Source organism: Kogia breviceps, chromosome 1, assembly GCF_026419965.1.
Source record: "Kogia breviceps isolate mKogBre1 chromosome 1, mKogBre1 haplotype 1, whole genome shotgun sequence".
NCBI classification, from domain to species: Eukaryota; Metazoa; Chordata; class Mammalia; order Artiodactyla; family Physeteridae; genus Kogia; species Kogia breviceps.
The window spans coordinates 48867677-48891832 of NC_081310.1; the positions used below are offsets into that span (position 1 = coordinate 48867677).

A 24156-nucleotide genomic window follows, 5' to 3' on the forward strand; every position below is an offset into this window, starting at 1 on the left:
TGAGAGGGTATTTCATACATATACATATTCATTTGGTCTTTTGACTTGCCTTTGAATAGGGGCAAAATATATTTAGTTTTTGTGACTGTAGTTCTAGATTTTTTTATCTGTTTGGTCTCTCTATGGACTTACCTAACAAAATTTAAGTTAGACCTTCTTATAATAAGAATGGAATACAAGTAAAAATATATCAGTATGACCTGGAAGTCCTGACTAAGATAGTCTATTGTTTCTTTGATAGGAAGGAAAAAAAATGGGAATTTTCTATAGAGGAATTTGAATCCTTATGGGAATAAAAGATTAGCAAGGCAAAAAATGTTGTAAAATATGTTAAGCATATAGGTGATCCTAGACTAGAATTAATTCTTTTACTTTGATTCATTAGGCCTTTGTCCTGAATACAGCTTGACTTAAAATGTGAATTATTAGGGGTGATACCACTAGTACCTACCTCAACAAGTTTAAAGAATTAAATGAGTTAATATGTCACTATAACAGTTAATAAGGTAACAACACACTGGCATATACTATGTGCTCAATAAATGTTAGTTATTTTTATTGCTAAAAAATATTATCATCATTGTCGTACAGCATCTTAGAATTTGCACTTTCAGGTGGTGACCTAACCTACAAAACTGCAGGGAGAATTAAACCAAGTACAAATTAGTCATCTTTAGAATCACACCAGCATCTGAAGCTCTTTCAGTTATTGAGTACCAGCTATCTCAATACGAGGCAAGCCCAAGAGTAATAATCTATACATATGAAGAAGAAGCACGGTGTTTTTCAGAATACTTATATGAGTATTTTCTCTTTTTTTCACATCTTTATTGGAGTATAAATGCTTTACAATGTTTTGTTAGTTCCTGCTGTACAACAAAGTTAATCACCTGTTTGTATACATATATCCCCATATCCCCTCCCTCTTGAGCCTCCCTCCCACCCTCCCTATCCCATCCCTCTAGGTTGTCACAAAGCATCGAGTTGATCTCCTTGTGCTATGCAGTAGCTTCCCACTAGCCATCCATTTTACATTTGGTAGTGTATATATGTCATTGCTACTCTCTCACTTTATCCCAGCTTCCCTTTCCCCCACTGTGCCCTCAAATCTGTTCTCTATGTCTGTATCTTTATTCCTGCCCTGCCACTAGGTTCATCAGTACCACTTTTTAAAATTCCATATGTATGTGTTAGCATACAGTATTTGTTTTTCTTTTTCTGACTTGACTTCACACTGTATGACAGATTCTAGGTCCATCCACCTCAATACAAACAACTCAGTTTTGTTCCTTTTTATGGCTGAGTAATATTCCATTGTATATATGTGCCACATCTTTTTTATCCATTCATCTGTCAGTGGACACGTAGGTTGCTTCCATGTCCTCTATTGTGAATAGTGCTGCAATGAATGTTGTGGTACATGTTTTTTTTTTTTTAATCTTAAGGAATTTATTGATTGATAACAGGAGTCTAGAAGTAGGGAGGTTCCTATCTGGCTAATTCACCAGATCAACCACATCCTCAAAAACCCAGGCTTCTCCCATCAGTGTTTTCTGCATCTCAGGTGGATCAGCTGCTCTTAACATGGCTGCCCAATGGTGGAAGAAATTCCCAGCTCACATGCTCAGACACTAAGAAGCAGAGGAAGAAAGTTTGACTTCCTTGTGTCTCCTCTTAAACCTTTCCCAAGAGGGACTCCACTCTCCCTCCAACAGAAGTCCCATTGCATCTCACTGTGAATGTGACACACTAGGTCACGTGACACTTCCTAAGTAGTCTCCAACTCGGATAATGGAATTGCCAGCATTGGCTTAGACCAGGGTTTATTCACCTTTTCTGTGCCATGGGCCGCTTTGGCAGTCTGGTGAAACCTAGGGACCCCTTCCCAGAATATTCTATTTAATTGCATAGAATAAAATGACCAGATTACAAAAGAAACCAAGTATATAAAAAAATATATTTTTTAAGTGATACAGGAATAAACTTGCTTCTTTATTAGTGCCCTAAATAACAAAATCTAGCGGCAGATCTAATAACAACTATAATTTTTAAGTAGTGATGAAGGTAAACAGTGTTCTGAGATACCTGTAATAACTGTTTTGTGATACGAAAATATTTGTGTTTTCCATTGGTGAAAAAGTCACAAGTTACTGCTAATGATACTGTGATTTGTTGCTTATATTCGTAATAGAAGAAAATGTTAAATTTCAGTTGGAGTTTAATGAAAAGAAAGACATAGTTTTTTTTTTCTTTTTCCCCAATGCAAGATTGTGAATCCCATGCATTCCATCCACGGACCCTTGGTAGGGGTGGTCTGTGGACTACATTAAGAGCCCCTAGCTTAGATAATTAAGATTCACATATTGAGTCTGGGAGTGGGCATGTCTTCACTGAGACAAGTGGCTTCAAAGGAGTGTGCATATCTAAACTAAATCAGGACTAACTCAAGCAAAAAAAGAAGTAAGAATATGAAGAGGGTGGGAGAGTAGGGTAGAGGAGGTGTGGGGTGATCTTGACTCCAGGGTCTGCTCCATGTAGGGTCAGCAAGGGCTTCCTTCAGAGGGAGAACATCACTGGAGGAAGAGACCTTGTCAAGGAGACTCAGACATTCTAGGATTCCTGCCAACCTTGACATCTTACATACCGCCCCCACCCCATTTTATTTACTTTGTTTCTTGGTTGGTTTTCTTTAAACATCTGTATGTATTTCAAGGTACAGATATAAAACTTGCCCTTTACAAATATTCAGCCTACTGGAATATATCCCTTCTATCCAGTTCCTTAGAAGTGACTACAGCTCCCAGCTTAATGGATGTCTTTTCAGACTACTTGCTATGCACATGTGATATCCCACCAGCTTACAAACTCTCTTGTGTTAGCAATGCAGAGTACCAGGCCCTACCCTCCCCCATGCTGGTGAATGAGAACAGCCTCAGTATGCTAGATGCTAAACTCACAGTGTCCCCTTCGATTCCCCAAAGACACTTGAGGTTTCAGGCAGGGGAGGTGGCCCTCACACCACATACCTCAGAAGTGGCAGAGCTGAGATTTGAACCCATGTCTATCAGACCCCAAAGTCCATTCTCTAAATGCTGTACGTGTTGGTTTGCAGAGCTGTACCTGATGGTCCAGTCATTTTTCCCCCCCCTTTTTTTTAAGGCGTGGGGTGGGCATATTTCTGGAACCTGGCTTGAATGGTGCCAACTTGAAATGGGCATTCACATTGAAGTGTTCAGATGTCTCATCAGTAAGACTTGAGTCTCCTAAATCATTCACAGGAGACACCAGACATATATTCAAAAGGCAGCATTGGAAGCATGAGAAGAATTACAGTAAAGCTAAAAAGCAAGGCAAAGAAGTCTTCTGTGAGTTCCATAATTTAACATTATCTGGGAGGTACTGGCCAATGTAGTTAGACAAGAGAAAAAATATAAAGCTTATATAGATTGGAAAGAAATGAGAAAGATAATCTTACTTGGGGAGATAATTAATCAGATGAAAAACTATTATAAGCAAAAAAAATTTAATAAGGTGGCTGGATACAAAAGTTAAAATACAGAAACCAGTAGCACTCACGTTTATGCAAGCTGTATCTCGTTAGAAGACGTACAGAAGAAAAGATTACATCACAATAGCAGCAACACAGGTGTTTTGGAATTAATTTTTTTAATGCAAAGTCTATAGGAAGGAAACATCTAAATGCTCTCTTCTTCTCAACATCTTATAAAAATTTTAAAACATAAATAAAAGTTTAAATAATTATATGGAGAACACCCGTATACCCACCACCTAGATTCTCCAGTTAACATTTTTTGTATTTCACATGTATTACACATATCAGTCCATATATAATCCTTCTGTTCATTCAAAAATCCGTTATTTTTGTTTGTTTCTTTTAATTAATTTATTTTTTTTCTTATTAGTCATCTATTTTATACACAACAGTGTATACATGTCAATCCCAATCGCCCAATTCATCACACACACACACCCACCCCTTGCTGCTTTCCCCCCTTGGTGTCCATACGTTTTTTCTCTCCTTATGTGTCTCAATTTCTGCTCTGCAAACCGGTTCATATGTACCATTTTCTAGGTTCCACATATATATGTTAATATACGATATTTGTTTTTCTCTTTCTGACTTACTTCACTCTGTATGACAGTCTCTAGATGCATCCACGTCTCTACAAATGATCCAATTTCGTTCCTTTTTATGGCTGATTAACATTCCATTGTATATATGTACCACATCTTCTTTATCCATTCGTCTGTCATTGGGCATTTAGGTTGCTTCCATGACCTGGCTGTTGTAAACAGTGCTGCATTGAACATTGGGGTGCATGTGTCTTTTTGAATTATGGTTTTCACAGGGTATATGCCCAGTAGTGGGATTGCTAGGTCATATGGTAACTCTATTTTTAGTTTTTTGAGGAAACTCCATACTGTTCTCCATAGTGACTGTATCAATTTACATTCCCACCAACAGTGCAAGAGGGTTCCCTTTTCTCCACACCCTCTCCAGCATTTGTTGTTAGTAGATTTTCTGATGATGCCCCTTCTAACTGGTGTGAGGTGATACCTCATTGCAGTTTTGATTTGCATTTTTTTAATAATTAGTGATGTTGAGCAGCTTTTCATGTGCTTCTTGGCCATCTGTATGTCTTCTTTGGAGAAATGTCTATTTAGGTCTTCTGCCCATTTTTCAGTTGGGTTGTTTGTTTTTTGTAATATTGAGCTGCATGAGCTGTTTATATATTTTGGAGATTAATCCTTTGTCCAGTGATGCATTTGCAAGTATTTTCTCCCATTCTGAGGGTTGTCTTTTCATCTTGTTTATGGTTTCCTTTGCTGTGCAAAAGCTTTGAAGTTTCATTAGGCCCCATTTGTTTGTTTTTGTTTTTATTTCTGTTACTCTAGGAGGTGGATCAAAAAAGGTCTTGCTGTGATTTATGTCAGAGTGTTCTTCCTATGTTTTCGTCTAAGAGTTTTATAGTGTCCGGTCTTACATTTAGGACTCTAATCCATTTTGAGTTTATTATTGTGTATGGTGCTAGGGAGTGTTCTAATTTCATTCTTTTACATGTAGCTGTCCAGTTTTCCCAACACCACTTATTGAAGGGGCTGTCTTTTCTCCATTGTATATTCTTGCCTCCTTTGTCATAGATTAGTTGACCGTGTGTGTGGGTTTATCTCTGGGCTTTCTATCCTGTTCCATTGATCTATATTTCTGTTTTTTGTGCCAGTACCATACTGTCTTGATTACTGTAGCTTTGTAGTATAGTCTGAAGTCAGGGAGTTTGATTCCTCCAGCTCCGTTTTTTTCCCTCAAGACTGCTTTGGCTATTCATGGTATTTTGTGTCTCCATACAAATTTTAAGATTTTTTGTTCTAGTTCCATAAAAAATGCCATTGGTAATTTGATAGGGATTGCATTGAATCTGTAGATCACTTTCGGTAGTATAGTCATTTTTACAATATTGATTCTTCCAATCCAAGTACATGGTATATCTCTCCATCTGTTGGTATCATCTTTAATTTTTTTCATCAGTGTCTTATGGTTTTCTGCATACTGGTCTTTTGTCTCCTTAAGTAGGTTTATTCCTAGGTATTTTATTCTTTTTGTTGCAATGGTAAATGGCAGTGTTTCCTTAATTTCTCCTTCAGATTTTTCATCATTAGTGTATAGGAATGCCAGAGATTTCTGTGCATTAATTTTGTATCCTGCAACTTTACCAAATTCATTGATTAGCTCTAGTAGTTTTCTGGTGACATCTTTAGGATTCTCTATGTATAGTATCAGGTCATCTGCAAACAGTGACAATTTTACTTCTTCTTTTCCAATTTGTATTCCTTTTATTTCTTTTCCTTCTCTGATTGTCGTGGCTAGGACTTCGAAAACTACGTTGAATAATAGTGGTGAGAGTGGACATCCTTGTCTTCTTCCTGATCCTAGAGGAAATGCTTTCAGTTTTTCACCATTGAGAATGATGTTTGCTGTGGGTTTGTCATATGTGGCCTTTATTATGTTGAAGTAGGTTCCCTCTATGCCCGCTTTCTGGAGAGTTTTTATCATAAATGGGTGTTGAATTTTGTCAAAAGCTTTTTCTGCATCTATTGAGATGATCATATGTTTGTTTGTTTTTTCCCTTTCATTAACATCTTGGATTAGTGTGATACACTTGTTCATATGGTTTTTATTCTTCAATTTGTTAACATGGTGTATCACATTGATTGATTTGCGTATATTGAAGAATCCTCTCATCCCTGGGATAAATCCCACTTGATCACGGTGTATGGTTCTTTTAATGTGTTGTTGGATTCTGTTTGCTAGTATTTTGTTGAGGATTTTTGCATCTGTATTCATCAATGATATTGGTCTATAATTTTCTTTCTTTGTGATATATTTGTCTGGTTTTGGTATCAGGGTGATGGTGACCTTGTAGGGTGAGTTTGGGAGTGTTCCTCCTTCTGCAGTTTTTTGGAAGAGTTTGTGAAGGATAAGTGTTAACTCTTCTCTAAATGTTTGATAGAATTCACCTGTGAAGCCATCTGGTCCTGGAATTTTGTTTGTTGGAAAACTTTAAATTACAGTTTCAATTTTATTATCTGTGATTAATCTGTTTATATTTTCTAATTCCTCCTGGTTCAGTCTTGGAAAGTTGTGCTTTTCCAAGAATTTGTCCATTTCTTCCAGGTCGTCCATGTTATTGGCATATAGCTGCTTGTAGTAGTCTCTTACAATCTTTTGTATTTCTGCAGTGTTAGTTGTAATCTCTCCTTTTTCATTTCTAATTTTATTGATTTCATTCCTCTCCCTCTTTTTCTTGATGAGTCTGGCTAAAGGTTTATCAATTTTGTTTATCTTCTCAAAGATCCAACTTTTAGTTTTATTGATCTTTGCTATAGTTTTCTTTGTTTCCATTTCATTTATCTCTGCTCTTATCTTTATGATTTCTTCTTTCTACCAACTTTGCATTTTCTTTGTTCTTCTTTTTCTAGTTGCTTTAGGTGTAAGGTTAAATTGTTGAAGATTTTTCTTGTTTCTTGAGGTGAGCTTGAATTGCTATGAACTTCCCTCTTAGAACTGCTTTTGCTTTGTCCCATAGGTTTTGGATCATTGTTTGTGTTGTCACTTGTTTCTAGGTATTTTTTAAAATTTCTTCTTTGATTTATTCAGTGAGCTCTTGGTTATTTAGCAGCACACTGTTTAGCCTCCATGTGTTTGTGTTTTTTATTGTTTTTTTCCAGCACACTGTTTAGCCTTCATGTGTTTGTGTTTTTTATTGTTTTTTTCCTGCAGTTGATTTCTAATCTCAGTGTTGTGGTTCAGAAAAGATGCTTGATATGATTTCAGTTTTCTTAAATTTTCCAAGACTTGATTTTTGACCCAAGATGTGATCTCTTCTTGAGAACGTTCTGTGTGCACTTGGGAAGAAAGTGTAGTGTTCCGCTTTTGGGTAGAATGTCCTAAAAATATCAGTTAAGTCTATCTGGTCTATGTCATTTAAAGCTTCTGTTTCCTTATTTATTTTCTGTCTGGGTGATCTGTGTATTGGTATAAGTAGGGTGTTAAAGTTCCCCACTTTTATTGTGTTACTGTCGATTTCTCCTTTTGTGGCTGTTAGTATTGCCTTATGTATTGAGGTGCTCCTATGTTGGGTGCATAAATACTTATAATTGTTATGTGTTCTTGGATTGATCCCTTGATCATTATGTAGTGTCCTTTCTTATCTCTTGTAAAAGTCTTTATTTTAAAGTCTATTTTATCTGAGTATTGCTACTCCAGCTTTCTTGTGATCTCCGTTTGCATGGAATATCTTTTTCCACCCCCTCAGTTTCAGTCTGTATGTGTCCGTAGGTCTGAAGTGGGTTTCTTGTAGACACCATATATAAGGGTCTTGTTTTTGTATCCTTTCAACCACTCTGTGTCTTTTGGTTGCAGCTTTTAATCCATTTACATTGAAGGTGATTATCGATATGTATGTTCCTACTACCATTTTCTTAATTGGTTTGGGTTTGTTTTTGTGGGTCTTTGTCTTTTCTTGTGTTTCCTGCTTAGAGAAGTTCCTTTAGCATTTGTTGTAAACCTGGTTGGTGGTGCTGAATTCTCGCAGCTTTTGCTTGTCAGTAAAACTTTTGATTTCTATGTCAAATCTGAATGAGACCCTTGCTGGGTAGAGTAATTTTGGTTGTAGGTTTTTCCCTTTCATCACTTTAAATATGTCCTACCACTCCTTTCTGGCTTGAAGAGTTTCTGCTGAAAGATCAGCTGTTAACCTTATTGGGATTCCCTTATATGTTATTTGTTGCTTTTCCCTTGCTGCTTTTAATATTTTTTTCTTTGTATTTAATTTTTGATAGTTTGATTAATATGTGTCTCTGTGTGTTTCCCTTTGGGTTTATCCTGTATAGGATTCTCTGCACTTCCTGGACTTGATTGACTGTTTCCTTTCCCATGTTATGGAAGTTTTTGACTATAATCTCTTCAAATATTTTTTCAGACCTTTCCTTTTACTCTTCTCCTTCTGGGACCCCCATAATTCGAATCTTGATATGTGTAATGTTGTTCCAGAGGTCTCTGAGACTGTCCTCAATTCTTTTCATTCTCTTTTCTTTATTCTGGTTCCTGGCAGTTATTTCCCCCATTTTATCTTCCAGCACACTTACTCGTTTTTCTGCCATTGATTCCTTCTAGAGTTGTGTTTTTTTGTTTGTTTTTTTGTTTTTGTGGTACACGGGCCTCTCACTGTTGTGGCCTCTCCTGTTGCGGAGCACAGGCTCTGGACGCACAGGCTCAGCGGCCATGGCTCATGGGCCTAGCCACTCTGCAGCATGTGGGATCTTCCCGGACCAGGGCACGAACCCATGTCCCCTGCATCGGCAGGCGGACTCTCAACCACTGCGCCACCAGGGAAGCCCTAGAGTATTTTTAATTTCAGTTATTGTGTTGTTCATCATCATTTGTTTGCTCTTTAGTTCTTCTAGGTCCTTGTTAAACATTTCTTGTATTTTCTTCATTCTATTTCCGAGATTTTGGATCATCTTTACTGTCATTACTCTGAATTCTTTTTCAGGGGTTGCCTATTTCACCTTGATTTATTTGGTCTTATAGGTTTTTACCTTGCTCTTTAGTTTGTAACTTTTTTTGTCATTTCAATTTTTTTTTTTTTTTTTTTTTTTGATGGCTAGGGCTGTATTCATGTCTTACGGGTTGTTTTGCCTGAGGGGTCCAGCACTGGTGTTTGCAGGCAGTTGGGTAGAGCGGGTCTTGGTACCTATATGAGGACCTCCAGGAGGCCTCACCCTGATTAATATTCCCTGGGGTCTGAGGTTCTCTGTTAGTCTAACAGTTTGGACAGGGTGCTCCCACCACAGGAGCTCAGGCCCAACCTCCGGCCCAGTTGCTGGGGGTTCTTCCTGTCCCCTCAGGGGACTGGCACCTGGTAGGTGCCCTAGTTGTACCAAGACGCAAATTCCACATCCTTCTAGTCCACCATCTTGACTCCCTCTCTTCTCTTCAAAGTATTTTCATATCTCTCTTTGGTCATATAAAGTATAAGACCAGTTTGTTTCTTACCTGACTCATTATGAGATTACGTGTGTCTTCTTAGGTCACCAAACGTGATGAAGACTCTTCTTTGATGCAGTTGAAAGAAGAATTTAGAACCTATGAAGCTCTGCGGCGAGAACATGACTCCCAGATAGTGCAGATTGCTATGGAAGCAGGCTTACGAATTGCACCAGACCAGTGGTCCTCTTTGCTTTATGGGGACCAGTCTCACAAATCTCATATGCAGTCCATTATTGACAAGGTAGACCCTTTTTTGTTCCTTACTTGGACTAATCATGGAGTTTTGGTAATTCATTTATTTAACAAGTGTATATTTAAGTGAATCCTATATGTCAGGCTCTTATAAATTATATTTTCTGTAGCTGAGTGTCATGTCATAACTAGTCACATCACAATAGCAGTTTGTTCATGTAAAGGTTTTTTAAATTGAGGTATAATTGACATTGTTCATATAAGATTTGATTTAATGAGTTTTATTTATTTATTTTTATTTCCGGTATGTGGGCCTCTCACTGTTGTGGCCTCTCCTGTTGCGGAGCGCAGGCTCCAGACGTGCAGGCTCAGTGGCCATGGCTCACGGGCCCAGCCGCTCCGCAGCATGTGGGATCTTCCTGGACCGGGGCACAAACCCGTGTCCCTACATCGGCAGGCAGATTCTCAACCACTGCGCCACCAGGGAAGCCCTGATTTAATTAGTTTTAATGCTTTATCCCTTGCTGTCTCACATTCCTGTGACAGTCTCCTATCTCTATTTTTTCTTTCCCTTTCTTCCTTCTTTTATTGTTTTCTGAGTTTTGATCACTGTATTAGTTGAATTCATTTTCTAAACGGCTTTATTGTCTTCCTGGAACAGGCATTTAATGGCCTGTAAGATGTATACATTGAGGTTTCTTGTGATTCTTAACCAGAAAAATTTCACATTATAAGTTACCAACCATTCTATATTTGATCACATTTTAGTAAACTTATTTCTACTTTATTTGTTGTTTGTTATGTTGAAAAGATGACTTGAGTACACTTGAATTTTAGGTCAGGCCCCACTATTTCTGACTCTAAGAGTTATATTTAATTCTTTTAAAACTATAGAGTAATACTTAAACTGGTTTTGTTGCAGTTCAACATGAAATATGTGAAAGTGCTGTATAAAAATCTTAAAAGTGCCATGTAAATATATTAAGTTCAATAATTTTTAAAAATTTTTACTATTTACCTTAATTTTTACTATTTTATCTTAAATCCTTATAACCATAGAGATGATTATACATTAGAATCCACCTTACATTTAATTTAAAGAAATAATGTTGGGACTTCCCTGGTGGCACAGTGGTCGGGAGTCCGCCTGCCAATGCAGGGGACACAAGTTTGGGCCCTGGTCTGGGAAGATCCCACATGCTGCGGAGCAGCTGGGCCCGTGTGCCACAACTGCTGGAGCCTGCTCACCTGGAGCCTGTGCTGCACAATGGGGGAGGCCACCACAGTGAGAAGCCCACACACCACAGTGAAGAGTATCCTTCACTCGCTGCAACCGGAGAGGGCCCGTGCGCAGCTGCGAAGACCCAGCGCAGCCAAAAAGAAATACATTAAATAAATAATTTTTTTTAAAAAAGAAATAATGTTAGTATGTAAGAGTAGCCTAAATAAAATAATATTTAACACTTAGAGCTTAGCATGTGTCTGGTGGTTTTATTTTTATTTATTTTTTTTGCGGTACGCGGGCCTCTCACTGTTGTGGCCTCTCCTGTTGAGGAGCACAGACTCCGGACGCGCAGCCCCAGCAGCCATGGCTCACGGGTCTAGCCGCTCCGCGGCATGTGGGATCTTCCCGGACCGGGGCACGAACCCGTGTCCCCTGCATTGGCAGGCGGACTCTCAACCACTGAGCCACCAGGGAAGCCCTATTTTATTTTTTGATTTTAGTGCATTAATAGTTTGCTCAGAATAGTTTAGTTTAGTTTATGTTAGTTTAGTTTCGTTCAGTTCAGTTTTTGGCCGCACCACGTGGCTTGCAGAATCTTAGTTCCCTGACCAGGGATTGAATCCTGGCCACAGCAGTGAAAGTGCCAAGTCCTACCCACTGGACTGCCAGGGAAAGCTTCCTATCTGTTGGTTTTAAATAATTCATTTAATCTTCTCAACAGCCCTGTATTATTCCTTTTATACAGAGACAGAGGGAGATTAAGTACATTTCTCCAGGATCACGTAGGTAATAAGTGACAAAGCTGGATTTGAACTTGGACGTTCTGACTCTAGAATCCCTGCTCTTAACTAGTAAACCTTTTTCCAGACTATTCTCCCACCACCCCACCCCACCCGTTTTTTGGGGTTTTTTTTTTGCTATTCCTAAAGGTAGAATTATTGAAATAAGTAGAAGATTGATGTCAAAGGAGAATTAGGAAATGTTTTATAACTGCATGGTGTGTAATTGTCAGTATAATGTGTATTATTTGTTCTGTCCTATAGATACTTTTATCAAAACTTCACCTGCACCTCCTAGGCCTGAAATTATGCAGTGGACTGATTATAACCTTAATCATGATCTTTTAAAGTAGTGGCTTTCTACCTCTGAAGAGAAACTTGACTTGCTTTTATGAAAATTCTACAAGGAGGTTAAATTAACCTTTTTGTCTGAACTGGACTATAGAACTAGATGTATATCCTGCAATAATTGTCTCACACCATGAGCAGTAATTTGAATTTAATATCCTAAACCTTCTTACAACAATCTGGTAAATGAAGTTAACAGTGTGATATCTTATTATTGTATAAAGCAATAGAACTTCGTGTGATAATGAAAATGTTCTGTATACATGCATTGTCCAGTACGGTCATCACGAGCCACGCTTGGCTATTAAACACTTGATGTGTAACTTGTGTAACTGATGAACTAAAATTTTTATTTTACATACTTAAAATTTTTAATAGCCATATGTTGCTAATGGCTACTGTATTGGACAGTGCAAATGGAGAATTTATTAAAAGTGATAAGAAAAGCAATAACCCCAGTAAGTTAATAGACAAAGAAACATGAAATAACAGTTCACAAACAGTATGTATACCTAATTGATGGGCTAGAATTCGGCGCCAATAATAAATACATTTAAAGCAGTGACATGCCAAATACTGCCTGTTAAACTATAAAGAAACATATACTCTCATTTATTGCTGATGGTTTGTAAAATGCATTACAGGTCTTTTGAGAAATAATTTGTCAGTGAAGCCTCAAAATATTCATATACTTTACCAAACCTACTATTTCCAGGAATTTATTTTAAGGGAATAATCCAAACTTTCAAAAAGGTTATGAATGCAAAGGTGTTAATTGCTAAATTATTTACAAAGGATAAAAATAAAGGGATGACTAAAGAAGTTAAGATCTATCTGCTCAGAACACTGTTACATGGTCATTAAAATTGTGGTCATGTCAGGACAGATACTGTCTTCAGCTATTAAGTAACATTTGATCTCTTTAAAAAAAATGTTAGTGAAACATTTTTGTTAAGTCTCAGTGGTAGTTACATGGGTATTAGTATATTAGACAGTTACTTTGAAGTATTTTATAATAAAAATGGCTAGGTATTTTTAAAATACCTTGTTTATAATATTAATGGTAGGCAAGTCCATAAGTTTATAAATAGCTGATTATAAGTATATGAAAAACATGCAAAGAAGAAAAAATTGAATAAAGACATACCAGCATTTTAATGATTAGTTGTGTTATTCCATGTTTTTTAAAAATGTATGCTTTTTAAAAATTTACCTTTTAGAATGATTTTTGGGGGAGAAAAAGTTCTACATGTATATATATATTTTTTTTTTTTTAAGTGAAAATGAGTTCATTTAGAGAGATACACATTCCATAGGCAGAATACAGTCAGTCTCAGAAGTGAGAGCAGCCCTTACCTATACTAATAAACTACATAGAGAACTAAATGTTTCCAAGTAAGAACCCTTAGTTAGTATCACATAACCAGTTTTTTTTACTTTACAGGTCATATGTATTGACCAGCTTAGGGGAGTTAGTGCAAGTATGTGTGTCATTAAGCCTTAGGAAAATACACAACCTTATAGCTTCCAAGAATCCCAAACCAATGTAGGATTTTTTGAACTGGAATGAACTTCTCAAATTATTTAGTCCATACAACAGATGGAGTTCAGATAGAGTCTGTAAAGGTTATATCTGATGTCATAATCTTTGGTCCATAACAACTTGAATTCAAACACAGTTTGAGTACAGTTTCATTGTTCATGCTGTTGTATAGCATTATCTCTAGACTGTATTTCCAAATTTCAATTATTTGGAAAGACCCCAAGAGCCAAACTAACACAGTACTGTAAGAACTGGAGATGTAAAGAGTATTTCCAAATTGAGGAGGTGAGAAAGATCTCACATTTGAGGAATGTGATGGCAGAAAGAAGAGAGAGTATATAATATACCAACCTGTGGATGCAGAGGAGTGCAGAGTTTGTTCAAGTAACAAGTGATCCAGTCTGGTCAGAGCATGGGATGTGTGGGAGGATAAAAATTAAATATAATTAATTGTAAAAATGGTTGTGATATTGTAAATAATCTTTATTTTAAAAGGATTATCTGGTCTTTGGGGGAAGTTAATATTTATCTTTTTTTAAGTTGCAGACCCCAGCCTCTTTTGCACAAAGTGTTCAGGAACTAACAATTGCTCTCCAGAGGACTGGCGATCCAGCAAACTTGAATCGACTAAGACCCCATTTGGAGCTATTAGCAAATATTGACCCTAGTCCAGGTAAGCCCAGGGGAAATTAACGGACTATTCTATGTGTCCTTAGTGCTGTTCAGTGAGTCTTTTAATTATTACATTTAATTATTACATTTCTCTAGAATCTCCCGGTGTAGTAATTCCAAATCTTTTCTATAGTATTTAAGTTTCTGGCCCCAATCTTGACTGTCTCTTTATAACTTCAACTAATATTTATTTAATACTTTTTACTGTGTTGCTCACTTTACCAGCAAAATAGGTTCCCTTTGGGATCCTTTATGTTTCCTCCCTCTCTCATCACAAGTTGTGCTCTATTTTTACCATTTTCATCTCTTTTGACAAAACTCAAGTTTTCTCATTTTTTCTGTATCATATGTCCTTAGTTGCATTTTTTTGTTCCCAACTTTATGTTCTCTACGATAATCTTGTTCAATCACATATCCTCCCGTGTGTGTCTACTTTGTCCAGCCATTTCCTGTTCCTTCTCCTTAACCTGAAAGTCAGCCAGCCTTCATTTTTCACTTAATACTTACATCTAGGGTATGTTAGCTTATATCCTATTGCTGTCCCTGTATTTATTCCTACTACTGAACTAAAATTCTTAACATTCACTAGTAATTTCCTAGTTTCTAATTCCAAAGATTTCTTCTCGGTCCTTAAATAACTTGATTTGTCTTCAGCATTTGATAATGTTGACCACTTCCTTGATATAGAAACTCTCCTGATACCTTATCTTTCTGTAGTCTTATGATTCTCCTCTGGCCTGTCTGAATGCTGGTTCTGTCGTATTTTGACCACTCTTTCCTCTTCTGCCTCCTAAGGAGTAGGCTGATTGTGTTCTTGTAATTTTGTTTTTTCTTCACTCTTCTGTTGATGATGATGGTCATTCATTCTCAGCATCAGGTATTATTCCTTTATAGATAATAGACTCCCAGATATCTCTATCACTATTATCTCTTCATCACTCCAGACCTACTTTCCCAAATGCTTTCTGAGATTCTGTATCCTCTCCTCTACTCAGTGTGTTTCAAAACAAACTCATCTTCCCTTGATAACTGCTCTTCCTCCTGTCTGCCTTTTCTCTGTAAATGATCTCATTCTCTGAGGTATGTAAGCTTAAAACTTGAGTCTTTTGTCTTACTTCATATCTTTTCCTTTCACTTGCTCTACATACCATTTCAGACAACAGGATTTTTTTTTTTTTTTAAGCTGCATTGGGTTTTCGTTGCTGTATATGGACTTTCTTTAGTTGTGGCAAGTGGGAGCTACTCTTCGTTGCAGTGTGTGGGCTTCTCATTGCAGTGGCTTCTGTTGTTGCAGAGCACGGGCTCTAGGCACACGGGCTTTAGTAGCTGTGGCACACAGGCCCTAGAGTGCAAGATCAGTAGTTGTGGTTCACGGGCTTAGTTGCTCTGTGGCATGTGGAATCTTCCCAGACCAGGGCTCGAATCTGTGTCCCCTGCATTGGCAGATGGATTCTTAACCACTGCGCCACCAGGGGAGCCTGAGACAACAGGATTTATCTGTTCTTTCACAATATCCCTCTATCCCATGCCTGTTAATACTGCCTCAGTTGAGGGCCTCATTCCTTTTCCTGAGACTAAATGCCTTTCATTTTTCTCTACTCTTTTAATTCTTCCTTCTAGTCTACTTACTGCTGCAAAATGAATCACATCTCAGATCTTACTTTTACACTCATAAACTTTTAGTGACACCCCTTTGCTTATAGAATAAGGTTTGGAACTCTTGACCCATGACATTCAGAGTAGTAAATTTATTACCAAAATCGCTTAATCAAACCATCATCAGTTACACAAGTTACTTTTTAAAAATTATTTATTTTTTTTCGCTGTGCCACACAGCATATGGTATCTTAGTTCCCCAACCAGGGGTCAAAACCAGGCCCAGGGCAGTGGAAGAGCAGAGTCTTAACCACTGGACTGCCAGGGAATTTCCCTAATATCTATTTTTAGAACACAATGATTTTTTTTTCACTTCTGTGCTTTGATCATTCTGAGCAATCAAAAGAGCACTTCACAAGCTCACTACCTCATCAACACCGATCTACCTACCTACTTCTGTGCCCATATATTCTACTCTCCTTGTGTAATAGTGGATACACCATGTAACAGTGGATAAACTAGCTAAGGCCACCGTCTCTCCTCATGTACCAATATCATCTTGTCAAATATATCCTTCCAGTATCATCTGTTTCTTATGTCATCAGTTTTCTTTCTCTACTAGAGTGGCTCTGTCAACATACAAACATTTTATTGTTCCTCTTATCAAAACCCACTTTTTAAAAAAAAATTATGTATTATTTTTGGCTGTGTTGGATCTTCATTGCTGTGCGTGGGCTTTCTCTAGTTGCAGCAAGCGGGGCTTCTCTTGTTGCGGAGCACGGGGTCTGAGCATGCAGGCTTCAGTAGTTGTGGCACACGTGCTCAGTAGTTGTGGCACACAGGCTTAGTTGCTCCGCGGCATGTGGGATCTTCCCGGACTAGGGCTTGAACCTGTGTGCCCTGCATTGGCAGGCGGATTCTTAACCACTGCGCCACCAGGGAAGCCCAAAACCCACTTTTGACACCATTTGTCATCTACCAATTCTCTCCTTTTTATAGCACTCTCTTGAATGCAGTCCAGTCAGGCATTTATCTCTACCACTCAATCAAAATTGCTTTTGTCAAAGTCACAAGTGACTTCCATGCAGCTAATTCCAAATGTCAATTCTTGGTTCTCTTTGTGTTTGACATGTTAGCAACATTTAACATTGTTGTTTACTCTCTACTCCTTGTACCACTCTTTTAACTTCCAGGCCACCACACTCTCCTAGTTTTCTTCTTACTTTATTGAACCCTCCTTCTCAGCCTCTTTTGCTGATTTCTTCTCATCTCCATAGCCTCTAAACTTTTTTTTGTTTTTTCCCTTAGCGTCTCACCTTTTTTCCCTCATAACCTCTAACCCTTGAAGTGCTTCCAGAATTTAATCCTTGTGTCTCTTTTCTATTTATACTCATTCCCCAGGTAATCTCATGTAGTGTCTTCAAAGTCTCATGGCTTTAAATATTATTTATATGACTCACACATTTACTGTACTTCGTCAATTCTGAAGCTCACATTTTTTTTTCAGATTTTAGCATTTCCGAAACTGGGCTGCATTTGTATAATCAATGACAGGTGATAATTAGCTATCTTTTCCATTTTGGTAGCACATAAAATAATGGTATGTGTTACAGTTCATGGTGTTTTAGAATCTGTGTAACATAGTATATACAACCGAGACCTTCTTCCTGAATTCTTTTGTATATCCACCTGCCTGCTCTATATCCAGTAGTTCTACTTGAATATCTAATAAGAATTTCAAAAGTAGTCTGTCTAAAAGTGAGTTCCATCCCCTGTCCCCCGCCCACCCACCATTCCTGTTAGTGGCAACTCCATCCTTCCATTTCCTCAGTCCAAACACCTTGGAGATACCATCAACTCGTCTTTCTCTCATAAGGTACATCTGATCTATCAGTATATCATGTAGGCCTTACCTTTATAATCCATTAGGAATCCATCTATTTATCACCTTCACTGCTACCCGCCTCATCCCTCTTCATAGATTATGGAATAGCCTTCCGTTGTCTGTCTGGTTCTAGCATAGGAGCCAGAGTGATCCTATTACCCCTCTGCTCAAAAACTCTATAGTGCTTTCCACCACTCAGTAAAAGCCAGTCTTTTCTATGACCTACCAGGCCTCACATGATCTGGTCTTCCTGTACCTCTCTCCAGCTTCTTTTAGTCTTTTCCCACCTTATTCATTCCAGATTTCACCTCTGTGAACATGTCAGGCATACTCCTATATTAGGGCCTTTGCACTTATTCTTTCTTTTTCCTAGAATGTTTTTCTCCTCATATATCCTAATATATCTACAAGGCACACTCAAACCCTACTTTCAGGTCTTTAATCAAATGTAACCTTCTCAAGGAGACCTTTTCAGGCTACCCTGTCTAAAATTTTACACATACCTGTCCCACTCCCTTTGCTTGCTCTATTTATTCAACTCAGTATCTAAATACTTCGTATTCTGGTTGTTTATCTTATTGATTATCTGCCTTTTCTCCTTGAATAGAATAGAGATTTTTGTTTTGATTGCTACTGCTTCCCTCCCAACTAGAATAATACCTGGAACTTAGTAGGTGTTTGTTAAAATACTTTGTTGTATGACTGATCTCTTTACTTTCTCTGCATCTTTATCCTTTTTTCCTGTTGAAATTCCACCTTTGTTTCAAAACCTAGTTCAAATGGCCATCACCCAGAAGTTTTTTAGTGTTCCAACCGGAAGTCATTTCTACATATGTGTTCTTGCTTCATTTTATATTTCTTTTAGAGAACATTTCATATTTAGCCTTACAGTTAATTTTTCCTTTATAAAGTCACAGTACTTACTAAACAAAGAGTGTGTATAGCATAGCTGCTTTATATAATAGCTCTTCTACTAAATTTTTTAAGCATTCTGTTTAGCAATGCTTGCTTTACAAAGAATTTCAAAATAGACATTACAAATTGGCTGACTGTAGGTAGTCCACAGTCAAGTTTGATCCACAAAGTGTTGGTCTGCACTATACTCTATATTTTGTAGGTGCAAACACTCAAAAACTAGAAATTTTTACATAAAAATCTCAAATTTCAGTTTTTCCTAGGAAACAGTGGTGTATCTGCCAGTGTCAGCCTTGCATCTTCACATAACAACAGTCAGCTAAAGTTGAATAGTAACAATAATCTTAGATGTGAGACATACTCTTTAACACAAACCCTGTCACTCTGTATTGCTATTTCCAACACTAAGGGTCTGATGACGGTTGCCATTTATTATCTGTCATATTTAATTCCTTTATGTTACCTTCACTGTCCCTGAAGTTATTTTATATTGTAACCCCTGCTTTAAAAGGATATATTTATTCCTTTAAGATGATGTTTAGGTGAATAAGCTATTTCATGAATAGCTGTATGAAGCTTAACTTGATTTCACTGAAGTGCTGACACTCCTTTACTAATTTAATATTGGGCAGAACATTGAATAACATAGTCTGAAAATTTTTAAAATTTGTTGTGTAGATGCTCCTCCTCCTACTTGGGAACAGCTAGAAAATGGGCTGGTTGCTGTGCGTACAGTGGTGCACGGGTTGGTTGATTATATCCAGAATCACAGCAAAAAAGGAGCAGATCAACAGCAGGTAAGGGAGATATTTGAAACTTAGAAGTAAGCCACTGTGTCTATCCTTACAGATAAAAACAACTAAAATAAAATCCTATTTTTAACTCCCTATTCCATTAGACATCATGAAGAATGTAACAAAAATTATAAGATTTATAGTTTAGAATGGTTAGCAGCCAGTTTATTGGATTAGCTTAGTAATTTTATCTGACAACATTGAAATTAAATAATCCTTGTTGGTCTAATGTGCTGGAGTCAGTTTTCACATTGGATAGAGCAGCATTTGATTCTTGCTAAAGGTTATTCCATTTATATAAAATTATTCTCTTTGGTTACTATTGCATTTCAGTTTGACAGTAGATATCACTTTTTAGTGCTAATGCTGTATCTCTCCAGTACTGTTCACATATTTTGTAAATGCTTTTTCTGCATTAGCATTCAGATATTTTTCATTCATAATGTCTGTTATGAGAGTGGGCCAAATTTTCCTCAAGTATTTTTAGATGAAATATATGGCAGTAAAATATAATATCCTGTGTTATGGCTAGAGTTTTTAATTTTACTCCCAATAATTTCATTTTGCCCTCAGAATTTATGTTAGGTTCAGTACATGTTTTATTTTGTAGTAGTAAGCTTGATAAATTAAAACTTTGTTATTAATTTATCTGGCTCAGTAAATATTAACAATAGACTATTCACTATTCCTTTTTTCTTTAAAAGTAAGAAATATTAAAAGTGTCCTAGTTGAATAATATGGATATGCTTTTCCCAATTTAAGCACAGATCAGGGCTTTATTTTATGATTAAGAAATTTAGAAAATTAAAAACTTACTTTTAACTCCCTGTTCTGTTAGACATCATGAAGAATGCTACAAAAATAATATTAACTTTTAAGTTCTGCCTCTAGTAGATTTGTAGTATGTTATAAGGAAACATAATTGTGAGTATAGCTATATTGAACATTGTCCACAACAAATATTAGGAGACAGTTTAAATATTTCAAAGTCCTAATCTCCAGTGGTTTGCTTGTCCACTGTAAAACATTGGAACATAGAGCTCTTATGAGATTGAATCAAGAGTTTATGTGATGTTACATGTTTGATAGTTAATATCAGCATATCAGAAAAATCGGGACTACTTTTTTTTTTAAGTAATTTATTTTGCACACTTTCTAGGACTTTTGTCTGGGCAGTCTAGATAAGTGTATGAGTTAGTCTGAATTATTCATCTAGATTATTAAGATCCTAAAATGGCAATGCAAAATTTACATTTTTTTTAATGGCTAATGTTTTACTTTTGGTCGTAGCCTCCACAGCATAGCAAATATAAAACATACATGTGTCGAGACATGAAGCAGAGAGGAGGATGCCCTCGTGGGGCCAGCTGTACATTTGCACACTCACAGGAGGAACTGGAAAAGTAAGTGTGAAAGTCATCAGACTCAACCTTCCAGTAATTTGTTAAGAGAATAAGATAGAATTATTAAGTAGAATAATTTGCTGCCATTGAGAAATATGAAAAGATGTAGTTGCATTCCCTTTGATGAATAGGAAATGTTTAGAAAGTAATACAGAATTTTAAAAAAGAAAAGCAAAGCAGTTTCTTCACCTTTCATTACATTGTGCCTACAAGTAGGAAGCTACTTGTGGTTAACTGCATCTAAAAGTGAGTCATTTTCACTATCCCCCCCCACCCCCCCAATTAAAAGTCTAAGAATTTTCATCAACTTTAACTGATTGATTTTAACTAATTGAATAATGCATTTCCAATGGAAAAATTTGCCCTTTGCTCTATTCAAGAAATTATTTATTGCCTGGCTCATTTTCACAGATTATTTCAAATTTCAAGGACCAGATAATTTCAATGATGTTAAATTGCCAGCACATAGTAGAAAGAAAGGAAAAGCTTCTTAATTGTTTTATCAAACCAGTATAACGCTGACAGTAAATTTAACAAAGCACAATTAAAGAAAACCACAAATTGATCTCACACATTAATATTTTTAAAATTCCAAATATTAAAACTTAGAATTCAGTAATACATTAAAATAGACACCATTACTAAGTGCAAAGGTAGCATAATATAATTACTCTGGGTTAGAGAAGAATGGGTATGATAACCACGTGATCATATCCAAAGATGCCAAAAGGCATTTGAATAATATCTGATGTCCGTGATAGATCAAGATCCCTTAGTAGAACAAAAACATTATAGATGTTTTCCCAACATGATAATTATATCTCAAATCAAAAGCCAGCATGATGGCATGATGCTTATTAATTGGTATTAGTTTATTAGATTCAGTCTTGTTACAGACAAGAGTAAGGGAAAATTTTCTACTAGTAAAAAATGTTACTTAACATTCTGCAAGTTGAAGCTAATGTATGTAAACAAGAGAATAAAATAGCCAAAATCATTAAATGGAAAAACTCAAGAGAAATACTAGAAACAAAAGAAACAAGAATTTAGGAAGGTAGCAAATAAAAAAATTAGTTTACAAAAATGAAGTGCTCTCATATAAACTAGAAAGGGAAACATAACCAGTTAAAAAGGTGACATTAAAATCCCTTTTGTGTTAAAAAGGAAAAAAAAAAAGGTAAAAACCAAGTAATAAACTAATAAGATCCAGGATTTATTGAATTGAATTATTAAACTACATAGGAATATAAGAGAAGAGTTGAATAAATGAAGAAGCATACTGTGTTCTTGGATAAGACTTGGCATTATAAAGGTTTTATTTCCTCTTAAACAGTAAGTTCAGTGAAATCCCAATTAGAATCTTAACGTGATGATTTTGGGAACCTAACAAAATCATTCATTTGGAAGAAAAAATATGCCAATAGCCAGGAAAATTTTGGGAAAAAAAGGTCTTCAACAGGGACTAGACTAATAACTATTAACCTGTTTTATGAGCTAAAGTAAGTATAAAGACTGTGGTATTAGCATAGGAATAGATAGACCAATGAAATACAATAGAAAATCTAGAAAGAGTTCTGGATACATATAGGAACTCAGCATATGTGCAAAAGGTGGCATTTCACATCAATAACAAAAAAACATAATGATGAAACAACTCTATCCATTTGAAAAATAGGGCTGGATTATTACCTTTACACCAAAATAAATTATAAATTTATCAGAGATTTAAATATTTAAGAAGGAAATTATAGAGTACTTAGAAATTTTTGTTGTTATATAATCTTACAGTAGGAAGGATTTTTTTATTTTTTTTTTTTTTTTTTTTTTATTTTTTTGTGTGTGGTACGCGGGCCTCTCATTGTTGTGGCCTCTCCCATTGCGGAGCACAGGCTCCGGACGCACAGGCTCAGTGGCCATGGCTCACGGGCCCAGCTACTCCACGGCACGTGGAATCTTCCTGGCCCGGGGCATGAACCCATGTCCCCTGCATTGGCAGGTGGACTCGCAACCAGTGCACCACCAGGGAAGCCCATTAGTAGGAAGGATTTTTTAAGATTGACACCTAGCATCTATAAAGGAGAATATCAATAAATTTGATTATGTGAAAATTAAAAACTAAGATAATGGCCCAAACACCACAAACTTTAAAAAAAAAAAAAAAAAGTGGGGAAATGACATAGAAAAGGCTGGTATCCGTAACATAAAATGAGCTCCTGCAAATCTGTAAGAAAAAGAAGAACCAGTAGATATATGGATCATGTAAATAAGCAAGTCACAGAAAAAACACTATTGGCCAGCAAACATGTGAAACTATGTTCAATATCATGAATTGTTAAAGAAATGTAAAGTAAAATAAAACTTGATATTTTTGAACTGTCAAATTGTCAAAGACTAAGGCTAGCCAGTGTTTAATGAGATATTGAAAAAAGCCTTTTCTTGTTAATCGGTAGTAGTTATAATAGCTTTGGAGCATTATAAGAATTTCTAACGTGCATACATTAATCTTAATTCTGCTCTTGGTTATTCACACAAGTGCAAAGTACATGTACATAATTTTCTGTTATTGCATTGTTTTAATAGCAAAAAATTGGGGACAACCTAAAATGTACTGACATAAAGAAAAATTAAAGATTATGAAGTAGAGGAAAATATTTACTATGCAGCCATATATGACCCTATTTCTGTAATTTATAATCTTACAAATGTAAGAATATTAAGCCAGTGTATGGAGTGGAAAAATCTGTATTATATACCAAGCTGTTAACAGTGGTTACCCCTGATGGGTGGTCCGCCCCTTACCCCAAAGTGTGTGTGTGTGTGTGTGTGTGTGTATACACATACACAAGTTTTCAAGTTGATAGCTAAAGTCAGTGTTTCAAGAGAATTTCCAGAAAATGACGTGCTTGGAATCCTTTCCTTTTGTATCGGTTTCTTTTTTTTTTTTTTTTTTTTTTTTTTGCGGTACGTGGGCCTCTCACCGTTGTGGCCTCTCCCGTTGCGGAGCACAGGTCCCGGACGCGCAGTCTCAGCGGTCATGGCTCACAGGCCTAGCCGCTCTGCAGCATGTGGGATCTTCCCAGACCGGGGCACGACCGCATGTCCCCTGCATCGGCAGGCTGACTTTCAACCACTGTGCCACCAGGGAAGCCCTATCCGAAAGTTTCTTAAATACATTTTAGTTCTTGATTTTTGCTTTTGCTTTTACAGTTTTGGTTTTTGGTGTGTGCCTTTGC

At 36.7% G+C, this 24156-nt stretch overlaps 1 protein-coding gene across 3 annotated transcripts in view; it reads left to right on the forward strand.

The window, feature by feature from the left end:
* The window catches only part of RC3H1 (ring finger and CCCH-type domains 1), a 90698-nt gene that overhangs the window by 48793 nt on the left and 17749 nt on the right, over nucleotides 1–24156 (forward strand). For 2 of the 3 annotated variants that reach the window (XM_059040739.2, XM_067031258.1), the window contains exons 6-9: nucleotides 9612–9812; nucleotides 14199–14331; nucleotides 19405–19523; nucleotides 20811–20923. In XM_059040739.2, the coding sequence (XP_058896722.1) occupies nucleotides 9612–9812; nucleotides 14199–14331; nucleotides 19405–19523; nucleotides 20811–20923 (566 nt within the window). The remainder of the gene's footprint in view (nucleotides 1–9611; nucleotides 9813–14198; nucleotides 14332–19404; nucleotides 19524–20810; nucleotides 20924–24156) is intronic. The other variant, XM_059040750.2, reaches the window with a different exon arrangement.